The sequence below is a fragment of the Pleurodeles waltl genome, chromosome 2_1, assembly GCF_031143425.1.
Source record: "Pleurodeles waltl isolate 20211129_DDA chromosome 2_1, aPleWal1.hap1.20221129, whole genome shotgun sequence".
In the NCBI taxonomy this organism is placed as follows: domain Eukaryota; kingdom Metazoa; phylum Chordata; class Amphibia; order Caudata; family Salamandridae; genus Pleurodeles; species Pleurodeles waltl.
Window position 1 is genome coordinate 666,814,116 of NC_090438.1, and position 14,437 is coordinate 666,828,552.

Below are 14,437 nucleotides of genomic sequence, written 5' to 3' on the forward strand. Positions count from 1 at the left end.
TTTGGCCTCAGCTCTACCGGCCTTTCTCCCCACTTCTAAAGACACTGCTCCAGCGTCGCCTTCCCAGGGTCCAGCAACCTCTGAAGCCTCAGAGGACTACCCTGCATCTCGAAGGACCAAGAACTCCTGAGGACAGTGGCTCTGTTCCCCAAAGACTGCAACTTTGCAACAAAGAAGCAACTTTGAAACAACACACATTTCCTGCCGGAAGCGTGAGACTTTGCTCTCTGCAACCCGACGCCCCCGGCTCGACTTGTGGAGAACAAACACCACAGGGAGGACTCCCCGGCGACTACGAGACCGTGAGTAGCCAGAGTTGACCCCCCCAGATCCCCCACAGCGACCCCTGCAGAGGGAATCCCGAGGCTCCCCCTGACCGCGACTGCCTGCTTCAAAGACCCGACGCCTGGTAATTACACTGCACCCGCAGCCCCCAGGACCTGAAGGATCCGACCTCCAGTGCAGGAGCGACCCCGAGGTGGCCCTCTCCCTTGCCCAGGTGGTGGCTACCCCAAGCGCTCCCCCCTTGCCTGCCTGCATCGCTGAAGATACCCATTGGTCTCCCATTGAATCCTGTTGCGAACCCGATGCCTGTTTGCACACTGCCCCGTGCTGCTGAGGGTGTACTTTTTGTGTTGACTTGTGTCCCCCCGGTGCCCTACAAAGCCCCCCTGGTCTGCCCTCTGAAGACGCGGGTACTTACCTGCTGGCAGACTGGAACCAGGGCACCCCCTTCTCCATTGAAGCCTATGTGTTTTGGGCACCACTTTGACCTCTGCACCTGACCGGCCCTGAGCTGCTGGTGTGGTAACTTTGGGGTTGCTCTGAACCCCCAACGGTGGGCTACCTTGGACCCAAACTTGAACCCCCGTAGGTGGTTTACTTACCTGCAAAAACTAACAAACACTTACCTCCCCCAGGAACTGTTGAAAATTGCACAGTGTCTAGTTTTAAAATAGCTATATGTCATTTATGTGAAAACTGTATATGCTATTTTGCTAATTCAAAGTTCCTAAGTGAAATACCTTTCATTGGAAGTATTACTTATAAATCTTGAACCTGTGGTTCTTAAAATAAACTAAGAAAATATATATTTTTCTATACAAAAACCTATTGGCCTGGAATTGTCTCTGAGTGTGTGTTCCTCTTTTATTGCCTGTGTGTGTACAACAATTGCTTAACACTACTCATCTGATAAGCCTACTGCTCGACCACACTACCACAAAATAGAGCATTCGAATGAACTCTTTTTGCCACTATCGGACATCTAAGGGGAACCCTTGGACTCTGTGCACGCTATTTCTTACTTTGAAATAGTACATACAGAGCCAACTTCCTACACACTTTTTCTCTCTGTCCACCCTGACAAGGAGTGCTTCATACTAGGGCTTATTTTCTCCCTAAAGTAGTCATGCCCTTTATGTAGGCCAGTCCATCAGCTTGCCTACTTTTTATGCGCCCCCCCACATCCCTCTAAGGAAGAGGAGAGACTCCACCGCCTAGACCCAAAAAAAGCATTGGTGTTCTACCTCATTCGCACTCAAGGGTTCCAGGTGGATGATCAACTCTTTGTGGGATATGTGGGCTCGAAGAAAGGTCGGGCCCTGCAGAAGAGAACCATCCCAAGATGGGTTGTTCTCTTTATTAAAATATGCTACGCTTTGGCTAAGAAGCAGCCCCTGAGTGTCTGCATGCTCACTCTAACAGGGCAACAGCTGCAATCACTGCGTTAGCACACGGCGTTCCAGTCTTGGGCATCTGTCAGGCACCAATGTGGACATCCTTGCACATGTTCACTAAATGCTACTACCTGGATATTCAGGTCCACAGGGATGACTACTTTGGCCATTCGTCCTGCAGGACTTCCTAGTATGATCTTGGGCCCAGACCCACCTCCAGGGCTAGTATTGCTTGGGTATCTATTCTAAAGTAAGGAATCTGCAATTAGAAGTTTCTATCAGATGAACAAGGTACTTCCCTTCTGTAACGATTTATCTGGTAGAGACCTATTCTAGTTGCAGTTTCCTTACTGACCTTTCTTTCCTGCCCGCTCTGCCTACTGATTTCTAATGACAGGGACTTTAAGGGCCCTAGTTCTGACCACCAATATCAGGGTTCTTCATGACTCAGCACTTCTTGCGTGGAAAGTTGTGAAAAGAAACTGACATCAGCATTCCGGGCTAGCACCTATAATTGACCCGCAACGTCCTATTGAGCGTCCACGATGCTAGCGACCGACGCAGAGTCAACCGACGCAACCTATTGGCATGCAGGGGCACTGCTCAAATTAAAATCTCCAGTTCCCGACTGATGCATGGGGAAATTCTGTGGTAAGAAATCTGCAACTAAAATATGTCTCTACCAAATAAATTGTTACCAAAGGTAAGTAACTTGTTCTTTACAGTAGTCAAAACACATTAGCAGGTGACTGTATCATTACATCTTTGGCAAAATTAAAGAGTACAAATGTTTATTTGAAAATATGAGGGCACTCCATCAAAAGTGAGAAATAAGTTATTATTTGTTATCTGAGAATATTTGTGTCTATATCAAGCGTTTATGAGAAGATATTTAGGCATAATCTGAGCATAGCTCCAGTGTGCTCATTAGAGGGTGAAATGGCAGGCAAGCGCAATATAGGAATACTTTAGAAGCGACATCAGTGTATGTCGATTTGAAACATTTGTTATACGGTGTCCCGGGTGACAAATTCCTCTAGTATTCATACAGCCTTTCTTTAATTATGAAATAGTCACGCACAGTAGTGTAAGGTGCAATATAGAAACAAGTTTCAAGAGCTTCAAAACTTTGTGGACATCCTGACTGACTTCTATTCATGCCTTTAGTGTTCACTTGTGGTGTAGTGCACTCGCTGTCTTTTGTGTGTATGGATGTCGGACATTGCTGCTAATTGCTAGTATGGATTTGATTTTGCCCCAATTTTAATTGCTAACCAATCCATGATTGTCAGGAATTCTTGTTTGTAATATGCCTTGAAGGAATTCAGTCCTGTGCATTTTGTTAGCATTTATTTTTGTAGTTTTAATTCTTCCAAATTTGGTATTTTGTAATATATTGTGTTTTTATCCCTCTCAATATTGTTTTAGTATGGAGATGCTTTGTATTTTTGTATTTTTTGTTTTAATGTGCCCTGATGAAATCTGATTTTAAATTACTTAAATTAATTTGTATTGTAACATATCAAGATGTTTTTATGAACTCCTGCACATTACCTTTACTTTACCTCTAAAGTTTTGTTATTGGGTACATTTTACGTTTTTCTTTAAAACCAAAATAACGTTCTTGATCTTGATTTCACACCTCCACTTTTTACCTCTACTCTTTAAATCTGTGTAAGCTTGCAAATTCACATATTGGACTTGCCTTTTCCTGTTTTTCTGCAGTTGATAGATAATTTATCTAATTTAATCATAGAACACAAGTGTGTGATTTTTTTTCTTTTTCTTAACATTGATCTTTTGTCAGTTATTGACGTGCACTCTTGTTTCATAAATGGGAAGTGCTTTGATTGGATTCTTATTTCCAGGCGGAGCTGTTTTAGAGCGGGTGTGCGATACTATGTACGAGGTAAGTACTCTGATTTGTCAACAAAAACCTCATCTGCCCTGCTTTTACGAGTAGGGTGATTTCTTCATCACTGATGTTACTGTCACAAAAGTCAACATAAACAATGTGTCAAAATTGCAAAAGGACTAATTAAGCATGCTCATTTGTTTAAACGTGTATGTCTGTGTATGTTGTTCCATCGAAAGGGGAGTCGCCAACCTGCTGTGAGCAGCAGTTAGCCTTCCAACTAAAACAATCACTCTTTCCCCATTTTACAAGATTTTTATAGCCAAAAAGGCACGTGGTCATAATTAAAGCCCAGAAACTACCTGTTTCCAAGCTTATTTCCTGGGCCTTTTTCTGTTGTCACTAGTCATGCCGTGTTATGCGGGCAGGGAAACAGATAAAATATTGCTCCTGCATGCAGGGAGCTGCATATTTAGCAGCTCCCTGCGTGCAGGAGCACTGCCGACACCTGCAGGAAGTGAGGAGGTGGGTGGAACTTAGGCCCCCCCTCAGCCCCATCTGTTGAAAACACTTGAACAATACTGGCAAAGTTACATACACACAAGGTCACTGGAGACATTTCCTCAGCGTAGTTTACATAGCGGCATTATAGGAGATACACTATGCATTTAGCCAACTAGGTAGCACTTATTAATTAGCCAGTAGAAAGTACTTCAATTGGGTAGTTGTTTCGCACAAAACGGGGACTTCTTCTTGTATAAATACAAGGGCCAGGATTCATTCTGGCACAATGCTTATTTCACAGAAATTAAACCTCAACAGGAAGCACTTACAAATCTTAACAAAGCAGGTTCCCATGTTGAATCTCCACTTTTGTAAAGTACTAATAATCCTAACTTCGTGCACATGACCAAGGCAAAGCAAGTGTGTTTTTTCTGCATTTCCACCTTGAAAACGTATCTGTGATCCTTGATGGAGGTGTGACAAGTGTTTTCTTTCTTGTCATCTGCTGCTGAGACCAGAGATCATATTCTCCCATTTAAAAACTTTAAGTATGTAAAATGCCCTAGAAGGCCTGCCCCATATACATTAGTGGTATGTAACGTCTTCTCACCCTTTTCCCAGGATGATGGACAGCTTACTAAAAGGACCCCGAGTGCATTTCCTGCCGAGTTTGGAGACAACGTTCTTGATGCACAGGAATATGATCGCCTCTCCACTAAACTAAGAAGCACTTACTTCTGTAAAATAAAAATCATGCTCACGTCTTGCGCACAGCCAAGGCAAATCAAGTGTGTTTTCCCAGCGCTTCCACCTTGAAAAGTTATCTGAAATCCTTGATGGAGTTGTTTGCATTGTTGCTCTTTCGAGGGCAATATCTTATGTAATGCTACTACGAGCATGTAAAATGACCTAGAGGCCCCACCCTATATACATTAGTGGTTTGTAACATCTTTTCCCGGCCTTTTCTCAAGGTGATGGACAGCTAACTAAAAGGTCCACACAAGTGAATTTCCCGCTGATTTTGGAGACGTGTTCTTGATGCACAGGAATACGATCACATCTCGACCAAACAAAGAAGCACTTCATGGGTGGTTATAGTGGGAGGGGGGAGTAGGATGGATATCCAGTACTGTTCGTTTGAGGAGCTACACCAAATCCCAGCACACACAAGTCCTTATGCCACATTGCGATGTCTAAAGTTTATTTTTTCACAAAAAAGCACATCATAGGGGATGGTAGGAAAAGTTGAAGGGCACATCTGTTGACCAGTTGTCAAGTATTACTTACTGTATGTGGTATATGTCCTAAAAGCAACTTATTTACAGGTACATGTGTGATGTGAACACAGAACGATTGAGTACACATCAGCTGTACCCCATGCCACCCATGAAGTCATGCTGTGACACTGTGCCACAGATGGAGTTCATGCCATGATTCTTTAAAGCCATTCCTGAGTTACAATTTAGTGGCCCATATGTAACACTGCTGTGCGAGATTGTAAAAACAAGTTACTTATCAAAGGGATTGAAATGGGCTGTCGTGTTTGTCATAGTTTGTGCTTTACCCAGGTCTAGGTAATCCCGTCACAGTTCAGGCCCCGCTTTTGCTGCTGAAGTAGCTATTCATAAGTGTAACTGAAAATCACAATTTGCACAGTTTGAAGTTGGACAGTTTCTGATCAGTCTAAATAATACCATGGTTCCTAAAGCATACTCTGAACCTGGGAAAGTTGACCGATTATCAAGGTCATAACTATTTTGACGGGATGATTCACCAGGGCAAAGATAAATCTAGCTCTTCATTAATTTAGATTGATGGATAGTAGGAATTTAATGCATTCTCCCTGTTTGTCTCAAACTGTGTTTTTTAAATATAAATAAATTTGATTGCGCTCTGGTTGTGACCCTGTAATCTGATGTGGAAGAAGAAATATTCTTTAGTCTAGTTGAAGGGTGTTATCTTTAACAGTGCTTCTTATACTTCAAATTTGCTAAGTGATTGGGCGATATAATTGAAGGATAAGACAGAGATGTAACACAGAAAAGGCAACTGTGGAGATGCTATATGATGTGTTTAGGATCCCGGATCAAGTCCATGCCTTTCTCCTGGCACTTCAGAATCCATCAGCAGCTATTTATATTTATTCTATTTTATTTAGTGTTTTCTAAGTGCTGTCAAAATCGAGGAAACACGGAAGCCAAGATTTCTGTTAGTTTTATGAAATGAACTTTATAATTAAATGAAATTTGTCTGTAAGATTTTAGCCCTAAGCCATTGTTTTCCTTATGCTCAAGTATGCTTCTCTTTCTACTTTACTTCAAACACTGTGCTCTGGTATAGTTAATGTAAAGTTATTTATAAAGTAAGCTCCTCTACCCCAAAAGTTATTGCATATGTCTATATTGAGTAGGCCATTTGTATTTTGTGTTGTATTAAAGAGCATTTTGTTCATATAGGTATTGATTCTGAAGGCCATGCTGCAAACTTTGTTGAAACAGAACAAATAGTTAGCTACAACGGGAACAAGGTGTCTTTTGTCCAGGTATGCACTGGTTTAATTCTATGTTAAATGTTCACTTACACACTAGTGTTTTAATACATTCTGTAGTGAAAATTTCATAATAAAGGTAAGTCCAAACTGACAGGTGGTATTATGATAATATTCTATAAATAAAAAATACCTTGTTTAAGAAGCACATTTTGAGCTATTGTATTCTGTCAGTTGCTTTTTAGTGTATTTAGTCATAGATGTGATATTAAAAAAATGTGTACTAGTTTAGTTATGTTTCTAAATCTTCATTGTGGTGTAAATACTCTGTTTTAGGATTTTCTACTGGCATAATAGCTGCAGTTTTTTTAAACATGACCAAATGCATTCTCTGTGCTATGTATTATGCAAAGAACACCTTTTGCAACCTGCAAAGGCCTTTCAGTTTTTCAAGGCCAGTGCCTCTGTTCGCCCTAGGTCTCTGGCAACAACTTTCTCTTTCTTCTGTGTGGTCTCCCTCTCCAAGCGCAAAGGGAAGATCCGTTTATCAGTCCTCAACATACGCTATAAAGCTGCAATATCTTGCCAGGGACTGCCCTGTCCCCCGATTCTCCTTTTATAACTATCACTCCATTGGAGGAGTAGACTTGGAATTACATTTTGCCCTATTGTATCACAGTTGAACACACATTTCTTTCATTGTTTGGTTGCTTTCAGTTGTATGAAAGGACTATGTGTTATAGCTGTACCAGCCTCCTCTGTCCAGGTCACCACTTGACAGGTCTCAGGAATGAAGGAACTTATGCAGGGGTTTGTGAAACTTCTCCTTTGCTCATCTATAGAGTCAGTTCCTTCACTGAAAGAAAGCAGAGATTTTACTCTTACTCTTTACTCTGCAGAATGACCTGGGTTCTAGCAACCAACCTGACCAAAGACTGTATGCGATTATTGTCCCCAGAGGCCTTTTCTTTCTTGTGCCGATTGTTCAGAAAGTACAGAGAACATAAGCCTGCTTCAAAAGGGAAGACCAACTTTTCAAGCAATAGACGTTGCTATTTGGATTGAACAAGCACATGTGCCTCCTGCCACACCAACATCACCCCACAGTTTCCTCGGATTCCTTGAGTCTTCACAAAAGGACTTGTTTCTAGCGGGTATGTCTGCAGCTGTCTGTAGAAGGTACCCAGATCCTTTTATACACAGTTGCCTGCTTAAGGCTTCAGCAAGAGGGTCAAGTAAGGCTCTAGCCCTTAGGCAGTGGTGTATCTTACATTCACAGTGAATTACCCATAATACTTACTCAGCCCTCCAGGAGGATCCCGTTGATTGGCAGCATCCTGAACTCTTCCATTGCATGATACCCCAGGCTAAGTTTCACATGTGCTTACCACCGATTCACCTGCCAGAACACCAGCTTCAGTAGCTTGACTATTCACGTCTGATCCAGTCTACCCACATCTTAATCCAAAGCTAAGATGGACCAGTGCGTCTGGTGATGGTGGTCCCCTTCTACAGTCAAACATTGTTCCTAGGACCTTGTAAGTCTTTCAGTTGGGAAGGTCCTTTCTGTTCACCATCTCTGGGGGCAGATTAGTTTTGCCCCTTGACATGCATGTGATCTTAAGGCATGCTCTTGACCATCATAATGTCTGGTTGGTCAGTTAACAAAGGAGTTTCCTTTGTGTTTTCTTCCCTCCTGATTCGTAATTTTGTGCAGAACATCAAGGACAGCTTTTGGATTGCTATCAATTTTGTGGCTCCAGATTTTCATGTCTGGTCTCTTTTTCTGATATTTTCAATTATCTTCAAAGAGCACATTTACTTCCATCAAAATATAGATCTTGTGCTCTTGGAGTTCTTCACTTCTCCCTATCATTACTCAGCGTGAGTGCCTAGTTCCTGAGAAAGCTAGCTTTTGTTGACCTTATCCTCTCGAAAGTGGCTGCAGTTGTTCCTCCTTTAAAGCTTAGGAGCATGCATTTAAGGCTCTTTCATCTGACCTTGCCAAAAAAGCAGAACATATTCATTTGTTTGGCGGCTGATGTGATTTCCTTCTTTAGTCATATTGCTGAACATCTGCAAGTGCTACCTTGTCACATTGGTGCCTTTAGGGAGCGGCCAGGGGAATCTTTTTCTTCTTTCAACAGGATCATCAAGTGACTTGTGACTGGTCTACTATACCTTTTCTAATTCATGTTTTCTAGTAACTGTACGTGTTTTTCCTTTGACCATTTAGTTTGCAACAACCTCTTTCACTTTTTTGTTTCAGACACGTGGATCAATACCCTTTTTCTGGTCACAGAGACCAAATCTCAAATACAAGCCGACGCCACTAATACACAAAACCATGAATCACGTGAGTGACTTTATTATTGAGTATTGTGATTTCATTATGTTTATTGCTGTCTTCCTTGTTTTATGACAAGGTGGAAAAACCTAGTCTGTAGGCTACAAGTATAGTAATACTCAATGTGATGGACATGGAATTTTTGGAAGATGGCTAGATTTCTCTTCTGAGTAAGCAGAAGTCCTACTATTTGAGACAGAAGTATTTTTTATTTAAATAAACTACAAATTACAGCTGCTATACCAGTGAATGTAAATCTCTTCGATAATCTGAGCATCAGTTGAGTTGGTTTGAAGAATAGTTGCTACTATATAATTATTGACTTTTTTATTAACTGACTGGAAAGACCTGTTTGAATTTTCTGATCTTAGCACAGTAGTTTTGCCGTATAGCCTTAGAACCAAAGTGTGTCAGCTGGGAACTTGCTTTTATCTAATCTCTCCTTGTGTCCTCAGAATCACTTTAATGACATGCATAGTGAAGGAACTGGGTGTGGAGTAAGAATGAAACCTAGCTGCCCTGATGAGGTAGTTCTTATGTAGTGACTTAACATGGTAAAGTATGGGGCTGAAGAGGCTATAAGGCAATGAAAAATAGTGATAATGACTGTTTAATAGATAAATCTCCAGTCCCTCAAGTTGCCCTCATATTGCTAGCACAGCCAGTAACAGGCTGAATAATAGTTTGATCTTATTTTTGGCTACCATTCTTACATTCACTGGCATAAATCCCTCCTCGCTAACTGGCATAATTCGTGATGCCATGTAACATGAGAATTTCAGTATCGTTTTTGAAACACCCTACTATTATTTTTTTTAGGTTTTGTAGTAGCTGGCTTACTCCCATTTAATGCATATCTAAGCCTTAGTGATAATCATATGTTTTGGGGGGGTAAAGATTACTGGCACAAATTCTGTGTCCTGGGTAGGCCCTAAATGTTGATATCCTTTTTCTTTTAACAGGGAAGCTACAACATACCTAAAGATATAGATTCACATATCCAGTTTACAAACCTCTAAAAAGACAATGAGTAAAATCTTACAATATGTGTGTTATCAACTGGGTGTTAACCCTCAGGCTTGTTGGATGGAAGCTAAAATAGTATAGAGAACTGAATGACGGGAAGCTTACAGACCCACAAGATATTCCAATGTGAAATGTAATTACGTTTTATTGTATTGATGAGGTACAGTTGTATAGTGTGAACTTAGCCACGTGAGCACTGGATGTGCTATCCAGGTGAAGTTAAGCTTTCAGATAGGATTTGAGGAATTGCATTTTCAGTTTTTCCCTAAGTAGACAGTTCCAACATATTGGAGGCTGACATGAGAAGGCTTGATTTCGTTTTCAATTGCTTTTCTTTTGGAATTTCTAGCAGTGTTGTGTTCAGTTATAAGTTTCTTTTTCCAATAACCTGTTAGGCATGAGTGCAATGATGTGTGTGTGATACATCCTTGTATGAGTGGGTATAAACTTCAAAGGGGAGTTGGTGGTGGACTTTTAAAAAGGGAGATAGGCTCAGATTTCACAGAACGTTTCTTAGATGTTTTAACTCTTTGAAGAGAAAGTTCCAGGGCTAGCAACACTCAAATATGTTATATTACATAGTTTTAGGTAGCATTTTTATATTGTAAGACTTGAGTGAGGGACATTGCATGTCTTCTCATTTAGAAGCAACTTGAATTTCGGATCACTGCTGATCATTGTCAGCGTAGAATGAGCCGTATGTCTAGTTTCATACTCAAAGTGGTACGTCAGAACTGCTTGTGGCACTGTGTTCCTTCTGTGCCTTTGCAGGGCAAGAATATGTAGATTGCAGTCTGTCCCTACCCAAAAGTCACAATTATACCCACATTCAGTGCACAGAGACCCTACATGCATACCTTTGATGCTGTATCTTCTGAACCAAGCTCCCTTTCCCAATGAGATTAGCCCCAGATCCTCTAGGAATCTGGAAACCCAAGACCCGGTTCATGTGTCCCAACACTTCCCTCCAAATGTCTGAATATATATATATATATGTGCATTCCATTCTCACCAGATGTGTATAAATGAACTTAACTTGGTATTACATCTCCATCATCTGTCTATGGTGGTAGTAATGAACTTAAACAAGTTGTCATGTACAATTCTATCATGATTTTGAAAGTAGATTCTGTCTATGGATCACATTTTATATGTGTGTGGTGTAGAAGCCAGCTGGTCTGATGAGCCCTCTTCACCTGGTGGGTTTGTTAGGGTAGTTTTTTTTAATTTTTTTTATGGCCATATAACCTCTGACTGGATCTTTTTCATTATATTGCATATTTCCATTAGAGACTTGTAACTACAGATTCCTTACCTTGTGGATTTTCCCCAGGTGTCAGACTGGATCTAGAAACTTTCCAGCAATTCCCTTGCACGTTGTAATGCTGCTTTACTGGTTCTGGATACAATGCTGGGGCCACTATAAGAGCACCACCTGCATACCCCCATGTTAGTTCCTTCCTTTCTTTCTGCTATTGACACAGAAATGGCATCAAATGTTTCAAAACATGTGTAGCATGTCTTTCCCTAAAACAACACGGTTCAAGCCAAGCTTGTCATAACCCCTTTCGTAGGGTCCAAGGGGCATGCAGGGGCTACTGGCCCAGCAGTGGTAGTTGAGGCCTTTTACTCTTCATGTCCTGGGCCCCGACCAACTATGGTTCCTGAGCAACTGGGCCAAGTACCCCTTCTGCACTTGACTCTGTTGTAGGTATGGATGAGCAGCACAAGCCTCACTCTTGGGGAAGTGTAGATATAGGTTAGTGAACACGACTCAGAAATAAAATACTTCATTTTCATATAAAAACAAGTATCCAACTTGGCATTAATGAGTGCACTTTTAGTTATAACTCTAGACAGTCAAAGAAGTATATGACATTCATAAGCAACAACACAATCCCCTTGAGGTAGGAGCTCTAGTTTTTATCTGGCAAATCCCGTTCTCACTCTCTTCCTGCTAGAGTAGTCGGGATTATTCCCCAAATACAGGTGGCCACATCTAGTGAATGCTCACTAGCAGGCCTTAGTCAAGAGTCCGCAAAAATGATGGATGCACAGTTCCACTGTAAGTGCAACTCCTCACTACCAATTTGGGGAAGAGTCAACTGGTCCCTACAAGTGTTCAAAACTAGGAACAAGAGCCCCCTCTCACCTTTCGGTGGCATGCTTCATTATCGGGTTTAGCTCCTCATCAGGCCGGCACTGCAATGCCTGGTGGGCCCCTCAAGGGGGCTCTTTGCTGGTGACCTTTTAGAAATCCTTGCTGGTGGCTTTTAGAAATACTACTCTGCTGGGCTAGGCCTCGGGGAAGAATTGGAGGGATCGCTGTATCACCTAAAGTACCAGCCATACAAAGACAAAATGAACTGGCTTGAGGATTAGAGCGAAGCCAGTGGACCTGACACATCTCCAAATACTGGTATGCTTTCTCTGCCTACTGTGGATACGGAGAAGGGAGCCTCTTATGCTATGGTGATGAGGAGGGTGGCTGAAGTCCTGGACCTTCAGCTCCCCTCAATGGCTATAAAGACTAATCTCTTGACAGGGGGTCTACAACAGGGAGCTTCCACCTCCGAACCCCTGCTCCTGTACAATGATGCCCTCTAAGGACGTCCTTCTGGGTACCCAGTCTGAACCCAGCACAGGGGCTCATGTGAATAGTACAATTGCCCACCACCATTGCCCCACACTTGGGGACCCAAGTTTCCAGACGCAACACTCTCACCCTGAGAGCTTGGTGGTTCAAGCCTCTACTTCCCACAGCGCTTTCCCTACCACTCCCCCAGATAGGGAATCAAAGAGGCTGGATTTATTTGGGAAGTTGTTTTCTTCTGCCAGCCTTGCGGTCTGTGAACACTGCATGCCTTTTGGGCCAATATTTCCACACACTGTGGGATACGGTTGTGCAAGTGCTGACACATTCCCGGAGGAGGCCCAGGCTGTACTCTCATCCTGTTGCCGATGGAAGAGACGCAGTGAAATTCACGATCTGTTGCAGACTGGACACAACCGACTTGCTAGGTAGATCGGTTTCTATGACAGTGGCCCTGAGGCACCATGCCTGGCTGCAGATGTCTGGTTTTTCGGGGGATGTCCAAGCTTCCCTGATTGTCATGCCCTTCGAAGGCACCCATTTCTTCGGAGACAAGGCAGAGTCAGCCCTCGAGTACTTATAGAATTTTCGTGCTACAGCCAGGTCCTTGGGCTTCGCTGTGTCCTTACCGGCAGGAACGAAAGACAATGGACCCGTAGCCGATTGGCGCAACCTACTGGCATCCAGGGGTACTGCTCACGAAAATCTTCCTGATTCAGTCTGATGCCTGGGGGAAAATCAAAGATGAGGAATCTGCAGCTAGATATGGGGCCTGATTTAGATCTTGGAGGGGTACACCATCACAAACGTGACGGATATCCCACCTGCCATATTACAATCCCCATAGGCTATAATGGATCCGTAATATGATGTGCTATCTGTCATGTTAGTGACAGAGTGTTCCCCTCCGCCAAATTCTAAATCAGGCCCATAGTCTTTACCAGATAAGGCGTTACTGAAGGTAAGTAACTTGTCCATTCATGTCAGATGCTCAAAGATGTTTGTTGCTTGGTGTTCTCATCCCTTATTCCTGGAGAAACAGGTTCTCTGGACAAAAGTGGCTTTTCTGCTGAAAGCAGTAGCACCTTTCCACGTAGGTCAGTCCATCACCTTGCCCACGATTTACACTTTACTTCACCCCTCTAAAAAGAAAGAAATGCTCCGCTGTCTAGAATCCCAGGAGGGCACTGAGTTTTTATATTGATCGGACCAGAAACAATTGCCTGAATGACCAACTCTTCATGGGCTTCTCTGGTGCAAAAAAGGGAGAGCAATATAGATACGCACTATCTCCCGGTAGATTGTTCTCTGTATAAACAACTGTTATGGGCTAGTCAAGAAGCAACTGTGAGAAGGCATGTGTGCTCTCTCAACCAGAGCAAAGGCTGCTACTACTGTGCTGGCATACAGTGTGCCAGTCGTGGCCATTTGGCAGGCTGCTGTGTGTGTATCTCGCCACACCGTTAACAAACACTACTGCCTGGATAGCCAGGTTTGACGGGGTGGATACTTTGCCCAATTTGTCCTGCAGGATTTCCTAGTCTGAGCCAGCCCACAGATCCTCCAGCAGAGAAGGTATACTGCTTTAGTATCTATTCACAAGGTAAAGAGTCTGCAGTTAGAAGTTTATATCGGAAGAACAAGTTACCTTCAATAACTCCTTTTCTGGTAGGGACTATAACTGCATGTTCCTCACCCACCTTCCCTCCTCCCCACTTATGTATAATGAACTCCTGTAGTCCATTAATAAGATCCCAGTATCTAGCATATGCACCCTGCTACTATGTGAGTTCTGGGGCTCCATGTCTGTGGATGCTGATCGGGATCATAAGGAAACTGTCAGCGTGCGCACTTACAGTGGCCCTGACGTCATATCCAAAACTGACAGACATGACGCAGAGCTTCACGACACCCCCTATCAACGTGCAAGGGAATTGCTTGAAAG

At 42.7% G+C, this 14,437-nt stretch overlaps 1 protein-coding gene across 2 annotated transcripts in view; it reads left to right on the top strand.

Moving 5' to 3' along the window:
* The window catches only part of SACM1L (SAC1 like phosphatidylinositide phosphatase), a 270,638-nt gene that overhangs the window by 103,353 nt on the left and 152,848 nt on the right, over positions 1-14,437 (top strand). For both annotated transcript variants that reach the window (XM_069216268.1, XM_069216274.1), the window contains exons 8-10: positions 3,487-3,588; positions 6,495-6,580; positions 8,796-8,882. In XM_069216268.1, the coding sequence (XP_069072369.1) occupies positions 3,487-3,588; positions 6,495-6,580; positions 8,796-8,882 (275 nt within the window). The remainder of the gene's footprint in view (positions 1-3,486; positions 3,589-6,494; positions 6,581-8,795; positions 8,883-14,437) is intronic.